The sequence below is a fragment of the Elephas maximus genome, chromosome 3, assembly GCF_024166365.1.
Source record: "Elephas maximus indicus isolate mEleMax1 chromosome 3, mEleMax1 primary haplotype, whole genome shotgun sequence".
NCBI classification, from domain to species: domain Eukaryota; kingdom Metazoa; phylum Chordata; class Mammalia; order Proboscidea; family Elephantidae; genus Elephas; species Elephas maximus.
The window spans coordinates 107,089,740-107,105,166 of NC_064821.1; the positions used below are offsets into that span (position 1 = coordinate 107,089,740).

A 15,427-nucleotide genomic window follows, 5' to 3' on the forward strand; every position below is an offset into this window, starting at 1 on the left:
CATGTGTTCCTTTTCATTTTTGACAACTTCCAGTTTTCCCAGATTCATACTTTATACCTGTACCATGGCACCTATATCATGTCCTAATTTTAGATTATGTTATATTTAAACATAACTTTTTAAATAAGAGTCATATTAAACATTTTTTTAATGCAGTGAATTTTCGTGGTTTCCATGTCTTTTCTGAACTTCAGTGCTTTCGCAAGGGGATTGTATCCTAGTGGAATGCATATGAATAGAGTAAGGTTTCCCACAGTATGCTACTCTTGGAGCCAACTTATTGCCCAAGAGGAGTAATAGACAGACTTTGTCTTTGTTCCATGGTATGATTATACTTGAGGATATTAGACAAGATGGTAGTGTCTGTGTTAAAGCACGAAGATGAAAATAGTAAAAGTGGTGGTAGTAGTAGTTAGCAAATAGCACTAAGTACTTAATGAATATAATCCCAATTTACTCTAAACCTCTGTGGTCGAAGAAATTATCTGTCACCAAAGGTTTGTAAAAGAAATTGTATGTATTTAACACTCAGACATACAGTAGAAATTCTTAATGTTATTTATAGCTTCACCTTAATACAAGCAGTTATTTGTGTGGCCGTATAGAGTGATATTTTAGTTTATTTTGACCTCTTTGTCCAGAATGCTGGACATAAGAAGTCAATAGTCAAATGAGACTCATTAGTAAACATAATCTGTTTTAAGACTGCGTATTTGTTTTCAGGGAAATAAGTCATCTTTCTTCTTTGCTTGATTCTTAGGATCCCTTAGATTCCACAAAATCAGTTATTGTAATTCATTCTCTGGTGGAGGATGGTGTGGCAGAAAGAGGTGGAGAGCTTTTACCTGGAGATCGCTTAGTCTCAGTCAATGAATACTGTTTGGACAACACCCGGCTTGCTGAAGCTGTGGAAATACTGAAAGCCGTACCACCAGGGACTGTCCGCCTTGGCATCTGTAAGCCTTTGGTGGTAAGTGTTGAATTTTATTTATAAAGGAAACCCTAACAATGTAATAATTAAGAACACAAATTTTGGAGACATGTACACCTGGCCTTGAATCCCTGTTCTCCTGCTTACTATCTATGTGAACTTGGTCAAGTTTCTGAATTTCCCTGACTTAGAAAATCAGAAAAAAATAATATCTATCTCATAGGATTTTGAGGATTAAAGAAGATTATATTCATTAAGTACTTAGTGCTATTTGCTAACTACTACTACCACCACTTTTACTATTTTCATCTTCGTGCTTTAACACAGACACTACCATCTTGTCTTATTCCTTATGATGTAAGTTAAACCTACACATTTTAGCATCATCTGGAGATGATATGAGATGGCATAGTAAGTTGAAATCATTTAACCGTATCATTTTAAGTGCACGAGATTTTAACATGCTTTTCTTACCAGCAAAACACCTTGTAATTTCTAGCATCTGGATCACCTATATGAAGTTGTTTTGAAGTTGTCCTATACTGGACAACTTAATCTTCTGTAGTGGAATAGATTATTATTCTGACTGAAGGCCATATTATAGTTATGAGGCTGTTGAGATTACCCAATGTAAAAAAGACTTGATGATGATAACTGTCCGATAATATTAAAATAATATTGAGATTTTACTATATACCAGTCAGTATTTTTTTAAACACTTTATATTTAGTAAGTATTTTAATCCTCACAGAAAAGGTATGCATTTTATTATTCTCATTATAGATGGATCAGTCAAGGCACAGAAAGTCGGGCAACTTATCCGAGATCATATAACTAGTAAGGGGCAGAGTTGTAATATGAATCCAGCAGGGTGGCTTCTGACCCTGTGCTCCTAGCCAGGATGCTATCTATTTCTGTTTTAATCTGTTTTGACTTGTTCAGGTTGTGTGCAGCATGTCTGAGATAGAGAGCATGGTATAGTAGACTGCTGCCTGGATTTCAGGAAACCTGGCTCATGTTCCTTGTTTTGCTATGAGTTACCCAAAGAGTTTCAAAGTTAAAGATACGTAATGTACATAAGAATTCCCGGTGAGATGGTTAAAATGCTCTTTCTCAGGTCCCGTCATTATAGATTCTGATTTAGCGATTTTGATATGGTATTCAGGAATCTGGCTCTTCCGGTCACCTATGTAGTTCTGATGCAGAATTTTGCACTTTGAGAAACGTTTTTTTTTATACTAGCAATTTGATCATTAGGTGTGCAACTTTAGTTTTCTAAGCCCATTTTTTCATTTCTGAGAAGACTGAGCAAGACTAGAGAACTCCTAAGATCTTTCCTAGCTGTAGAATTCTTTTATTCTACGAAATGTATTAGCATACTAAAATGTTCACTTACTATAGGTGGATATACATATATCTATATCTATATCTATATCTATATCTATATCTATATCTATATCTATATCTATATCTATATCTATATCTATATCTATATCTATATCTATATCTATATCTATATCTATATATCTATATCTATATCTATATCTATATCTATATCTATATCTATATCTATATCTATATCTATATCTATATCTATATCTATATCTATATCTATATGTACGTATGTATATATAAACCAGTTACTGTCTAGTCAATTTCATTTCATGGTAACCCCATGTGTGTCACAGTAGACTTGTGCTCCACAGGGCTTTTTGTTTAGTTTTAGTTTTTATTGGGGAAAATAACATAACAAAACATTCGCTAATTCAACAATTTCTACATGTATAATTGGCGTTGATTATGTTTTTCATGTAGTACAGTCATTATACTTTTCTGAATTATTCTACCACCATTGACATAAACTCAGTGTCCTCTAAGCAAAAACTCTCTCTCCCTTCCCTTCAGTAACCACTAATAATTTTTGGTCTCTATATATTTGCTTATTTCATGTAAGTGAGATCACATAGTGTTTGTCTTTTTTTTTCTTAATTATGCTTTAGATGAAGGTTTACAGAGCAAATTAGTTTCCTATTGAATAGCTTAGGTACAAATTGTTCAATGACATTGGTTACACTGTGTCTGTCCTTTTGTGAATGACTTATTTCACACAGCATGATGTTTTCAAGGCCACCCATGTTGTGTCATACATCAGGACTTCATTTCTTTTTATGGCGAAGTAGTATTCCATTGTCTGTATATACCGTATTTTGCTTATCCATTAATCTGTTGATGGACATTTCGATTGTTCCTACCCTTTGGCTATTGTGAAGAGTGCTGTATTTTCACAATTGGTGTACAGGTTTTTATTTGCACTCCTGCTTTCGCTTATTTTGGGTATATACCTAGGATTGGGATTTTTAGGGTTTTCAGTGGCTCTTAGGGTTTTCAATTTCCTTTCTTCCCTGGTGCCTCTAAAGTGGACTTGAACCTCCAATCTTTTAGTTAGCAGCCAAGCTCAGTTAGCAGTCAAGCTGAACGAAAGTTCTTTTTTTAATTTTATTTATTTTGTGAGTATTGAGAATATGCACAGCAAAACATACACTAATTCAACAGTTTCTACGTGTGCAATTACTAAGGCAAGTTCTTGATTCAAGAGTTGAGTTGTTATTGCATGTTTGGTGTTTCGATATTATTATACCCAAAAGAGATGCTGAGTTTGATTTTTGAATGCATTAAGGAGGAGAAAACTATTGATATTTTTTTTGAGTGCCTCATCTTATTATTTTGGTCGTTGCAGGAACTTTCTCTAGATTTTTTATGATGATTATTTGCTTGATTATTTGCATTGATGGAGAAACCCTCAACTTATTTGTATTGTGTGGGACATAAACAACATGACCCGCACCTTGAAGCAGCTTTAAGCAGTTTAAAAAATTGGACTCAGTGCCAACAGGGTGTGGATTCTTGTACTACTTCTGGCAGAGACAGAGCTATGGAAACCTCAAGAGCCTGGAGCATTATTCTGAGAGTGTTTTGGAATGAAATAATTGTGGGGTGGAACTTTGCCCAGGCTTCCCTCAGTGAGTCCAAGGCCGCCAGTATCCTTGGGAGTGGGAGGCCAGTAAAGGGACTGAGAGAAATGTCACTATGAAGATTTTTTACCACTAAGTAATTCTTTCTTCAACATCTGGGTTCTTTTATCAAGAGTGTTTATTACCTGTAAATAGTCATGCAAGAAACCAGGCATAGATCTTCTTTGATATCTCTTTCTTCTCTTGCTCTTCCTTTCTCTCTGTCTCTTTCTTGGTGCAGTTGGTGGCCACTTATGTAATCAAGTCTTTCTTGAACATTTACTCAGAGTCCATAGGAGAAATGGAGGTAGAGAGTGTGAACAAGATGAACCAATGTCAGGTTGGGGAGGAAAGATCATGAACATATAATAAAATGAATATATAATAGGAGGATAAAATTATTTTTATTAAGTCTTATATAGATGGTTAACATTTTCATAGGGAGCCCTGGTGGTACAACAGTTAAAAGCTTGTCTGGTAACCAAAAGATTGTCGGTTCAAGCCTACCTAGCAGCTCCACGGTAGAAGGACCTGGCTGTCTGCTCCTAATAAAGGTCACAGCCTAGAAAACCCTATGGGGCAGCTCAACTCTGCCCCATGTGGTCGCCATGAGTAGAAATCGGCTCTATGACATCCACCAACATTTTCATACTAATCAAGAATGTGATTTATCTTCTCTTTTCTACAAACTCAGATCTGAAAATTGAGTAAACTAACTTTAAAATCTGTGTTGTACATTGAGGACTAGCAGTGCAGAGCTGGCCATGGAGCTCTTCACCTAGATGGTTGTGGGGTTTTACCTGTTTCTTCCATTCATTGGCTACATATCCTTGCGCCAGTCATTTAACCTCACCAACTCCCATCTTCCTTGTCTATAACATGGGTATTACAGGGCAAGGTGGCTGAGAAAACAAGCTTTAGAGCCAGACAGCCAGGGTTCAAATTTTGTATTTGTAACTGACTAGTTATGTAATACTGGACAATTTCATGTGCTTCCATTTCCTCATTTGTAGAATAGTTTTAATAAGAGTACATACTTCTTAGAGTTATTGTGAGGATTGAATGAATTAATAATTTAAAGTACTTGAGCCTATGCTTGATAACATAGATTGCACTATATGTGTTTGCTATTTTCGTACAAGTAAAATATTTTGATCTCAGGATTGTCGTGAAGATGAAAGTGAGATAAAGTGTTTAATATAGATTACGGCACATAGCAAGGCCTTCATACTATACTGTAGCCTGGAACTGAATTTGAGCTTGATCTACCACAGTGGTTGCACCTGTTCTGATCAAGAGTGACTATACTGTACCAATGTGAAATATTTTGAACAACACCCCTGTATAAGTTTATAATATCTTAATATTGTTTGTTCCGAGTAAGGTGACTTTTTTTCTTTTAAGGAATACTTAAAAGAAGTTTGAGAAGCTCTGACCTGTATATGACTTTCTTTCTAATTACTAAAGAAACGTTTGTCCCAATGAGACAATTTGCACAAATTCTCTTGTGTATTTGTGCTTAATGTCAAGATGAGAAGAGAGTTAGAAGCTAAAGTCTTCTCTTGCTTATGAAAGTCTTTTCTCTTTCAGGAAGATGATAAACAGGAAGAAAGTAGATGTATTTTACATTCAAGCAATAATGAAGACAAGCCTGAACTTTCAGGAACAATTCATGATATAAATTCATCTTTAATACTTGAAGCACCCAAGGTATTTAGTAAATTTATTTGCCTTTTGGATGATTTGCTTTGAGCTAAAGTTTCTATAAAGAAGACAAAAGTTTGTCTCCACTGCCTTGACTAAATAGTTAAAAACTTAATAATCCCCCCCCTTTTATTTTTTTTAAATGGAACCTTTCACTCCTGCATCACAGCATCTCCATAAATGACACAGACGAGATGTAAGGCATTTTCAAAGAAAAAGTATACCTACCTTTCACTAATATAGTCCTCAAAATTTTAGGGGACAACAGATTTTTGAAACTAGGCCTGTATTTAAAATCTCTAGAAAATGGAACTATACTGAAGAATTTAATATTGAATACTATCTAAAGGTAAGAGTTATTTAGCAAAACCCTACTTCGTGCTTTAATTTTAGAAAGCACATTTGGAAGCATTTCCTTTTTATTCTTAACATAAATTGTGTTTATGTTGCTCTTTGCAGTTGGAGTATGTTTTTGCTTTACTTGATAACAATTGTCCTGGTAATATTTTTTTTGTATAATGTGTTGACAGTGTCTCAAGTTGATATGTATTCCTATAATATCCCTTACACTTTTTTACTATAGACATTTTTGTTGAAATTCCAGAACTGTATGATATGTTCACATATATCCTATAACCACAATTAGTTTGCAATAACCAGGTTGCAGTATTGGGTATACTGTATTAATTTTAAAAGCTTGACCACAGTGCTATTTAGCTGCTAGTAAGGAAGCAATGAGGAGGAATAGATTCATTCGAAGGATTTACTGGGTAGCACAAATGGTTAAGCGCTTGACTACTAGCCGAAAGGGGGCAGTTCGAACCCACCCAGAAGCACCACAGAAGACAATCTGTTTCCGAAAGGTCACAACCTTGAAAACCCTATGGAGCAGTTCTATAGTCTGCACACATGGGGTCACCATGAGCCAGAATCAACTGGATGGCAACTAAAAGCAACAACAATACTTAATGAATAGGACTTAAAATAGAAAATGTCATTGATTTCTTAGAAGGGTGTAGGCGTTATAGTGCCCAGGATCCAGAGGTTCCCTAGGGTTAGGTCAAGGGCTGAGGAGATCCATGTGTTCATCAAAACCCAGAACTCAAAAAAGCTTCTGCACACGTATGATTATTTAATTTCAGTTATAGGTATTTGCTGTTCTGATTAGTAAAATATAATTCATTTAAAAAACACTGTACTCATTCCTTTTGTTACATAATTTCCATCTCAGATAAAAAATATATTTCTATTACATGAGTATATTATATGCAAGTTCTTATACTCAAAGAAAGCCGGGACACAGCTTTCTATATCTTCAGTTTATAGAGAATGTTTTTAGAACTTTCAAATAGTTGTAATTTCTATGGAGTTACTTAAGCTCGAAAACCCTCACCTTTTAAGTTTTTGCTTTCTTAAGTAATAGTATGACATGCACCTGTATTTATGTACTTTATATATTAGACACGTGAGTTAAATATTCAGTGTAGCAGTTTAACAAAATTCCTCTTGCCGATGGAGAATTTTCAGATGTTTAATGTATAATGAGCCTGTTAGAATAATCATTTACCTTGCCAAGGGCAGTTTCTGCCTGATTTTCCTGCTTGCCCATTTCCTGAGTTGATGATTATGTGGAAGTGAGCTTACATTTCTTCTTGTCTTTAATGGAAAGCTGTTTACATTAAACGTCATTGCAGTATGTCAGTGTTTTAATTTTCCAGTTAATGTGTATATTGCAGCTTTAAGACAGGTGTAGTTTAAAATATTTGTTTTGTTTTTGTAACTTTTATTTACAGGAATTTAGAGATGAACCATATTTTAAAGAAGAACTCGTGGATGAACCATTTCCAGATTTGGGAAAGTCTTTCCAGTCCCAACAGAAAGAGATCGACAACAGCAAGGAGACTTGGGAGATGCATGAAATTATGTCTTCTAGGTTGCAGGAAATGGGTGAAGAAAGAGAAATGCTTGTTGATGAAGAATATGAGCTATATCAAGATCGTTTGCAGTCCATGGAGTTGTATTCCTCATCTCAGCTTCAAGAGGCCACTCCTGCTTCCTCCATGGAGGAACATCACTTTGGGACGCAGTGGTCACCTGATAATGAACCACCTGAGCCTCAAGAAGGAAGATCTATGATGAGTTTATATGGCCAGGAGACACAGCAGTATGGCTATAGCACTGAAAACATGGTAAGCGATTCTAACAGGCCTCCCACACCCTTCCTACCCTTCCCTCCCTACCTGCAAGCTATGTAACCTTCAAAAACAAAAAAAATTTTATGAGTCTTTTCATAATTAGTTTTTTGAAGATGTACCGTAGAGTATGTAGCATAGGCATGGACCCTTGGTGAGAATAAGCTGCTATTTTCTGTGATATTATACAATTTCTCCTTGGAGTCAGTGAATTGCAGTTGCCTTGCTTTTTTAGGTATTTTTTTTTCTCCTAATTACTCATTTCCAGAAAAAGTCCTTTTGACTTTTGTGATTTTTTTTTTTTTTTAAATTTCCTCAGGAAGACACAGCTGTACATTTTGAACAGTGTGTATGTCATGGAAAATTAAGGCAAAATTGATTTAATTAAAAATACAATGTTCTTTATATCTTGGTGTTATACACACAATTCTGTGTATTATAGGTAAAAACGTACTACATCCTAAAAAATTATACTGGAGATACTGTCTATTTACAATGTGGCAGGAAAGCATTATATTAGGTTTGCCATTTCTAAACCACCAATAAAATTTATTCCTTATAAAATTATAGTCAACCAGTCATTAATTGGAATCTTTCATTAGGAACATTTTTTAAGATTTTGTTTTTGTTTTTCTTTGTTTGTTTTCTGCCCTGAATTAACTTTCAGGCAAATGAAAAGAAACTGTTTTATAAGGAAGTTTTTGGGAAAAAGGCAGCTTAGCAATATGCTCAGGTGTAGTATGGTGCTTCCTGTGCTGAGGCTGGCAACGTCCCTGTAGTGATATGCCTTCATTTGCCTTCTCATAGGACAGATAGAGGTGGCTTCTCTCTTTGTCTCCCTCAGACCTTCTCTTCCTTTCTCCCTTCTGCAAATATTTGGGCCCCTCTGCTGTGCAAGGCACTATGGTAGATGCATTTAAAAGACCCCAGAGGATTCCCCATGATGGAGGGCTCTGGGCAGCCTACCAGAGAACAGATGTTTTGGGAATATGTGAATAGTGCCTGGATGTGGGAAGAGCTGATGCAGAATGCCTGGTTTGCTGGGGTTGACATTTGTGCTTTATATCTGCCAGTCTCACTCCTGTATCTGTAAATGCTCAAACCCAAACAGAATATTCAGTTATATGGGTCAAATTGGAATTATATATTATAAAATATTCATAAATACTTGATTGTGTGGCTGTTTTCCTCTATAAAAAATTGTTTTTCTACTTACCAAAATATAAGGCAACCTGAAATATGGGTGCATTTTAGTATACAAACTTTCAGAGATGCAAATGAAACAGTCATATATATATATATATATATACACTTTTTTTTAATATATATATATATGTATTATTTACTTTATAAATTTAGTCAAACATTCGTATTTTAAAATCTGTAAGGAGTCCTGGTGGTGTACTGGTTAAGAGCAATTTTTTGCCTATTCACACATTTAATTATATAATTTTATTCAAATTCTTTCAATGCATATTTAGTGTCAGTGTCTACATTATCACTGGAATCACTTTTTGATCATTTTACACAGCTCTCCAAATACTTCATTTCCATATAGATTGTTTGAGATATAGCAATTTTTGAATCCATGCTGTCACTCAGAATTTTATCCTGATCTCAAGTACTCATTTGCATAACATTAATTTTTTTAAATCCCTTTGTAAGGTTAACCCTTTGAGTCAATTCATTGTTTGATAAAGTGCTTTTTAAAAGACTTGTTTATAATAACATGCAATGCTTGCAATTTGAAGGATGTACATCCTAATTAATCTGTGTTAAGTTTCTTAGCTTCCTTCCTTGTATTTTTCATTACTGAGTTTTTGAGATTACTGATTTTTTGAGATAACCATACTGGCATTGATTGTTTCAGTCCTAATGTGTCTTGCTTAAATAGTATTTTTTTAAAAAAAAAATAATTATATATTCTTGCTTTTTCTACCTTCTCCTTTACTCCACAATGGCGACAGTTACACACACTTGGTCACACATGATCAGGATGGGCTTGAATCATTATTTACCCTCCTTTCATTACTAATAGAGGAGTCCCTGGGTGGTGCAAATGGTTAAGTGCTCGACTACTAACCAAAAGGTTGGCAGTTCAAACCCACCCGGTGGCGCCTTGGAAGACGAGCCTCGCGATCTGCTTCTGAAAGGTCATGGCCTTGAAAACCCTGTGGAGCAGTTACTCTGCACACATGAGGTTGCTGTGAGTTGGAATCAACTCAGTGGCAACTAATAACAGCAACATTATTGATGGACTCCTGTAAGAGTAACTTATTATCCAATATTATAATGGATTTTAAAAACACATTCTAATGCCTTACAAATATGGAGCTCCCAAAACATTTCTATTTACAGGGTGCCCTACAAAAGGATAGAGAAACATTATCACTTCTGTCTTTGTTGTAAGCTATTTTCAACTACAGATACAGCTACACATGTGGAGTACGAATAGTACTCAACTACTTCAGAGTTTCTCTACCACCCTCATACCCGATTTTAAAGAGTGAAGCCGTGAACTTTTATAGATCTGATTCTTTTGGCCTGCGGATTATTTTCCTGGGACTAATTGTATTTTCTTCTCTATTTAGAAAAAAAAAAAAAAAGATTCATTTTTCTTTAGCTCTAACCTGTCATACCCACTATATTGAAATCCTAGACTCAGGTATCAATTCTCTTGTTCTTCAGTTTCATGACTGCCATTACCTTTTTCTTAATGTCAGAAAGGTCCAAAAATTATTGTAGAATTTTTTCTTAAGTGCTTCCTGTTGTGTGCCATTGAGTCAGTTCCGACTCATAGGGGCCCTAAAGGACAGGGTAGAACTGCCCCGTAGGGTTTCCCAGGCTGTACTCTTTATGAGATCAGGTTGCCAGGTCTTTCTCCTGTGGAGCCGCTGTTGGGTTCACACTGCCGACCTTTTGGTTAGCAGCTGAGTGCTTAACCACTGTGTCACCAGGGCTACTTTCTGTTAAAGTACTCAGTGTCTATCATTTCCACCATATTCCCCTCTCAAAGAAAAAGTTCTCCTTGCTTATTTTATTCAACACAGGGAAGTATTTCTATCTTCTTTCTTATCCCTATTTAATATTTGAGTTAAATCGTATGTTCTCCAGATTCCGTTTAAGTATCTGATAGAGGTACAGACTTAGCTATATTCATAGCCTATTTGGAAAAAGCTAGCAATGTTTAGTTCATGAGAGGTCCTTCTCTTACCATTGAAGTTCGAACAATAAAACTTTATGAAAAAATGTGAAACATTGTAAAAGATGTAATTCACATTTTTGTTTTGAACAACTTTAATTTGTAACAGTGGAGAATAGCATAGTGTTATTCACCTTAAGTGAATTTTGGTATATCCATATTGTGACTGTAATGTTTAAATTATACTAATAAAAACTTTTAAAATATAATGAAACACTTAAGTGAGAATTGTGTGTGTGTGTGTATGTATATATATATATATATATATATACATACACACATAGTATCTTTGAAATACCATTAAAAGATATCTGTGTAAGGGAAGACAAGAAGAAAGTGCAGTAAGTCATCCACAGTGCTTATCTGAAGGTTTTAGGCTTGCGTGACTAGGCGTTCACTAGACAGATAGTACAAAGGAAGGCATGGCTTATAGATATAAAAATTCAGTGTGTGGTTTAGGGTCAGCAGTTATTTAAAGTGTAGACATCAGAGCCACATGACCCAGGCGGTAGTGTGCATCGACAGTTGGCCTTGCTCGACCTGCTACATTTTTTATTCCTCTACCTTGGTAAATATTTCAATTTACTTAATATTTATAAGTCAGGTTCTTTACAAAAATCTAGTATTTGAAAAAACTAAATTTTACTAGCCTGTACCCTTGCAGGTATTCAGTTTCCAGCATTTGTTACTACTTACCACAGTAGAAACCATCACTTGAGAAAGCCTGTTGGCAGAGCCAGTTTTCCACTATTGCTATTATCTGGTTTGAACGACATTGCATTTTCACTACTAATGCATTTCTATTTTTCTTCCTCTCAAGATGAAAGAAAATTTTGGCATTGATTCCCTACCCTCCATAACTTCAACTGAAGGCAGCAGTCAACGAGGCAGATTTAATGATCTGGGAAATCTTAATTCATTAACTGAAAGCAGTCTGGATTCAGGTTTGTGGTGTTTTGTTTCCCATAAACAGAACTTACATTATCTTGCAGTCCTTCAGTTTTATTTTTGCATGTAATGAATTTCACAGTCACATTTTCATTTGTTCTGATGTTTTGAATTTAACTCTGCTTGTTAACTAATCTACTTCGGAATACCTGGAAGAATAAAGATGGCTTGTTTTTTTTTTTTTTGTATTTCACCTTAGAACTTTCAGATTCTATTTTCTGAGAGGGATATATTTTCTCTGCCTCATTTTGCGTTTTATTAACATATGGATGGAAACTAAAACTAGTATCTTACACTAAAACCTGAAATAAATCTCTAATGCTATTAAGTGATATTGTTAGCTCATTGAATGGGGCTGTTAAATATTAATAAAGACAGGCATATTTTAAACATTTATGAAACATTTTTATAGTCATATATTACAGTCGATTTTGGTACATTAATAACTTAGTTTCCATTAAAGAATTCTAAAAGTATAGTGCCTCTCCCTGCCAACCCCCACCCAGTATTGATTCTTATATATCCCTGAAAGCTTGACTTTAAAAAATAATTTTCCTTCATCCAACATTGAAATAGCAAATGTCATTACAATATTAACATCCCTAGGTGAGAGTGTTAAATTCTTTCATAGCACTGGGATTTATGGAGCCATTGTTCAGGATTTATGCTGTCCTTCACCTGTTATGACTGCTTATAGGAAAAGCCATTCTCTGTGGGCATTTCTTGTGTTGTATGGTGATATGTTGAAAGGGGGGAGAGAGAACTATAGAAAGTGATATAGCAATTTGATGTGAGTTCAGAATTCTTTTAAGTAAAATCTGAAGAATGGAATCATTAATGGTAAAGATTGACGGTTTCTATTAGATAATAACACTTATGGGTCCCTGGAGTTCAAAACAGTGCATGGATAGTTGAGTTTGAATGTCTAAGATTAGATGAATCTATCCAGTTTTTCATGATGCATGGCAGATTTTGACTTTCCAACACTCCTGGTATAGTGAATGTCCATGTGTTTGTGTTTATTTATACATGTTTTTGTTTTTAATTCATTACATTTCTATAGTTTCCCAACATGCTAAATACTTGAAGAAGGCTTCTGTACAAGTGAATGAATGAATGAATAGACTATATCTGTTAGATTACCGTTGATACTTCATAGCATGGTTTTCTTAATCTCAGCACAATTTTTGACCCAATACTTCTTTGGTATGGGGGGCTGACCTGTGCGTTGTAGGATGTTTAGCAGTATTCTTGGCGTCTAATCTTAGGTGCCAGTATTACTCCTTTTCCATGTCACGACAATCGAAAATGTCTCCAGACATTGCTAAATGTTCCCTAGGGGCAAAATCACTACTAGTTTACAGCCACTGCTTTATAGCATCAGGATTGAAGGGAATAGATTAAATATATGGGTAAGTGTTGGCAGGGATGGGCAGTGGAGTTGGGAAAAAAACGGAGAAAGGGATATTCTCATTGGATGATCTAGCCTGTCTGTGAGCCTTGCTCTGTATATTGTCTAAGTGACTCCAAAGTTACTTCCTCTGCCTTCCTGATGTCTTCTTTGTGAGGTCCTGGGAATTTATTCTTAGACATTATAGTTTTTGGAATTATGCTAAACTTTCATATCTTAAACCTGTCCTCAGTAGAAAAACATTCAAAACAATTTGCTTTTAGGGAAATGTCTCGCGAGCTCCAGAATATGTGACAGGCATGAGTAGATTATTGCCAACCATGGATGGTGGGCTAAAAATTATTGATACAGATTTCAGGAAAATACATATTGAGTTAATTCTACTCCGAATTTCATTTTGCTTTTTAGATCCTTGTCCAGCAAAAAAAAAAGGCCAGACTTTATTTCAGTTCCATGTCCCTTTCTGTAATAAGCAGTTAACAAGCTGTGTCAGCAAGCATGCTCCCAGTCTTCTCAAAGGGCCAAGTGTTCCCTAAGGCCTCTTTCATATCTGTATTTCTCGGATCACCTTATTAGTAACAGATATGCTTGATCAGATTTATATATAGAAAAATTAATTTAAAAATTATTTTTTTTATAATTTTTATTGTGCTTTAAGTGAAACTCCACAAATCCGGTCAGTCTCTTACACAAAAACCCATATACACCTTGCTACACACTCCCAATTACTCTCCCCACTAATGAGACAGCCCACTCCCTCCCCCCACTCTCTCTTTTCATGGCCATTTCGCCAGCTTCTAACCCCACCTACCCTCTCATCTCCCCTCCAGGGAGGAGATGCCAACATAGTCTCAAGTGTCAACCTGATGGAAGAAGCTCACTCCTCAGCAGCATCCCCTTCCAACCCATTGTCCAGTCCAATCCCTGTCTGAAGAGCTGGGTTCGGGAATGGTTCCTGTCTTGGGCCGACAGAAGGTCTGGGGGCCATGACCACCAGGGTCCTTCTAGTCTCAGTCAGACTGTTAAGTCTGGTCTTATGAGAATTTGGGGTCTGCATCCCACTGCTCTCCTGCTCCCTCAGGGGTTCTCTGTTGTGTTCCCTGTCAGGGCAGTCATCGGTTGTAGCCAGGCACCATCTAGTTCTTCTGGTCTGAGGTTGGTATAGTCTCTGGTACATGTGGCCCTTTCTGTCTCTTGTGGTCGTAATTACCTTGTGTCCATGGTGTTCTTCATTCTCCTTTGATCCGGGTGGGTTGAGACCAATTGATGCATCTCAGATGGCTGCTTGCTAGCATTTAAGACCCCACACGCCACTCTTCAAAGTGGAATGCAGAGTGTTTTCTTAATAGATTTTACTATGCCAATTGACTTAGATGTCCCCTGAAACCATGGTCCCCAGATCCCTGCCCCTGCTACGCTGGCCTTCGAAGCATTGAGTTTCTTCAGGAAACTCCTTTGCTTTTGGTTTAGTCCAATTGTGCTGACCTCCCCTGTACTGTGTGCTGTTTTCACTTCACCTAAAGTAGTTCTTATCTACTAATTAGTGAATGCCCATCTCCCACCCCTCCTTCCTTCCCCCTCCCATAACCATGAAAGAATATTTTCTTCTCTGTTTAAACTATTTCTCAAGTTCCTGTAATAGTGGTCTTATAAAATATTTACCCTTTTGCAACTGACTAATTTCTCTCAGCATAATGCCTTCCAGGTTCCTCCATGCTATGAAATGTTTCACAGATTCCTCACTGTTCTTTATCGATGTGTAGTGTTCCGTTATGTGAATATACCATAATTTATTTATCCATTCATCCATTGATGGGCACCTTGGTTGCTTCCATCACAGTGCTGCAATGAGCATGGGTGTACATATATCTGTTCATGTAAAGGCTCTAATTTCTCCAGGATATATTCCAAGGAGTGGGATTTCTGGGTCATATGGTAGTTCTATTTCTAGCTTTTTAAGGAAGCGCCAAATTGATTTCCAAAGTGATTGTGCCATTTTACATTCCCACCAGCAGTGTGTAAGTGTTC

General features: G+C 36.1%; 1 protein-coding gene across 5 annotated transcripts in view; it reads left to right on the top strand.

Annotated features, from left to right (window-relative positions):
- The window catches only part of PATJ (PATJ crumbs cell polarity complex component), a 417,617-nt gene that overhangs the window by 113,241 nt on the left and 288,949 nt on the right, over nucleotides 1-15,427 (top strand). For all 5 annotated transcript variants that reach the window (XM_049879429.1, XM_049879433.1, XM_049879432.1 and 2 more), the window contains exons 18-21: nucleotides 761-970; nucleotides 5,533-5,652; nucleotides 7,440-7,835; nucleotides 11,861-11,984. In XM_049879429.1, coding sequence (XP_049735386.1) covers nucleotides 761-970; nucleotides 5,533-5,652; nucleotides 7,440-7,835; nucleotides 11,861-11,984 — 850 coding nt within the window. The remainder of the gene's footprint in view (nucleotides 1-760; nucleotides 971-5,532; nucleotides 5,653-7,439; nucleotides 7,836-11,860; nucleotides 11,985-15,427) is intronic.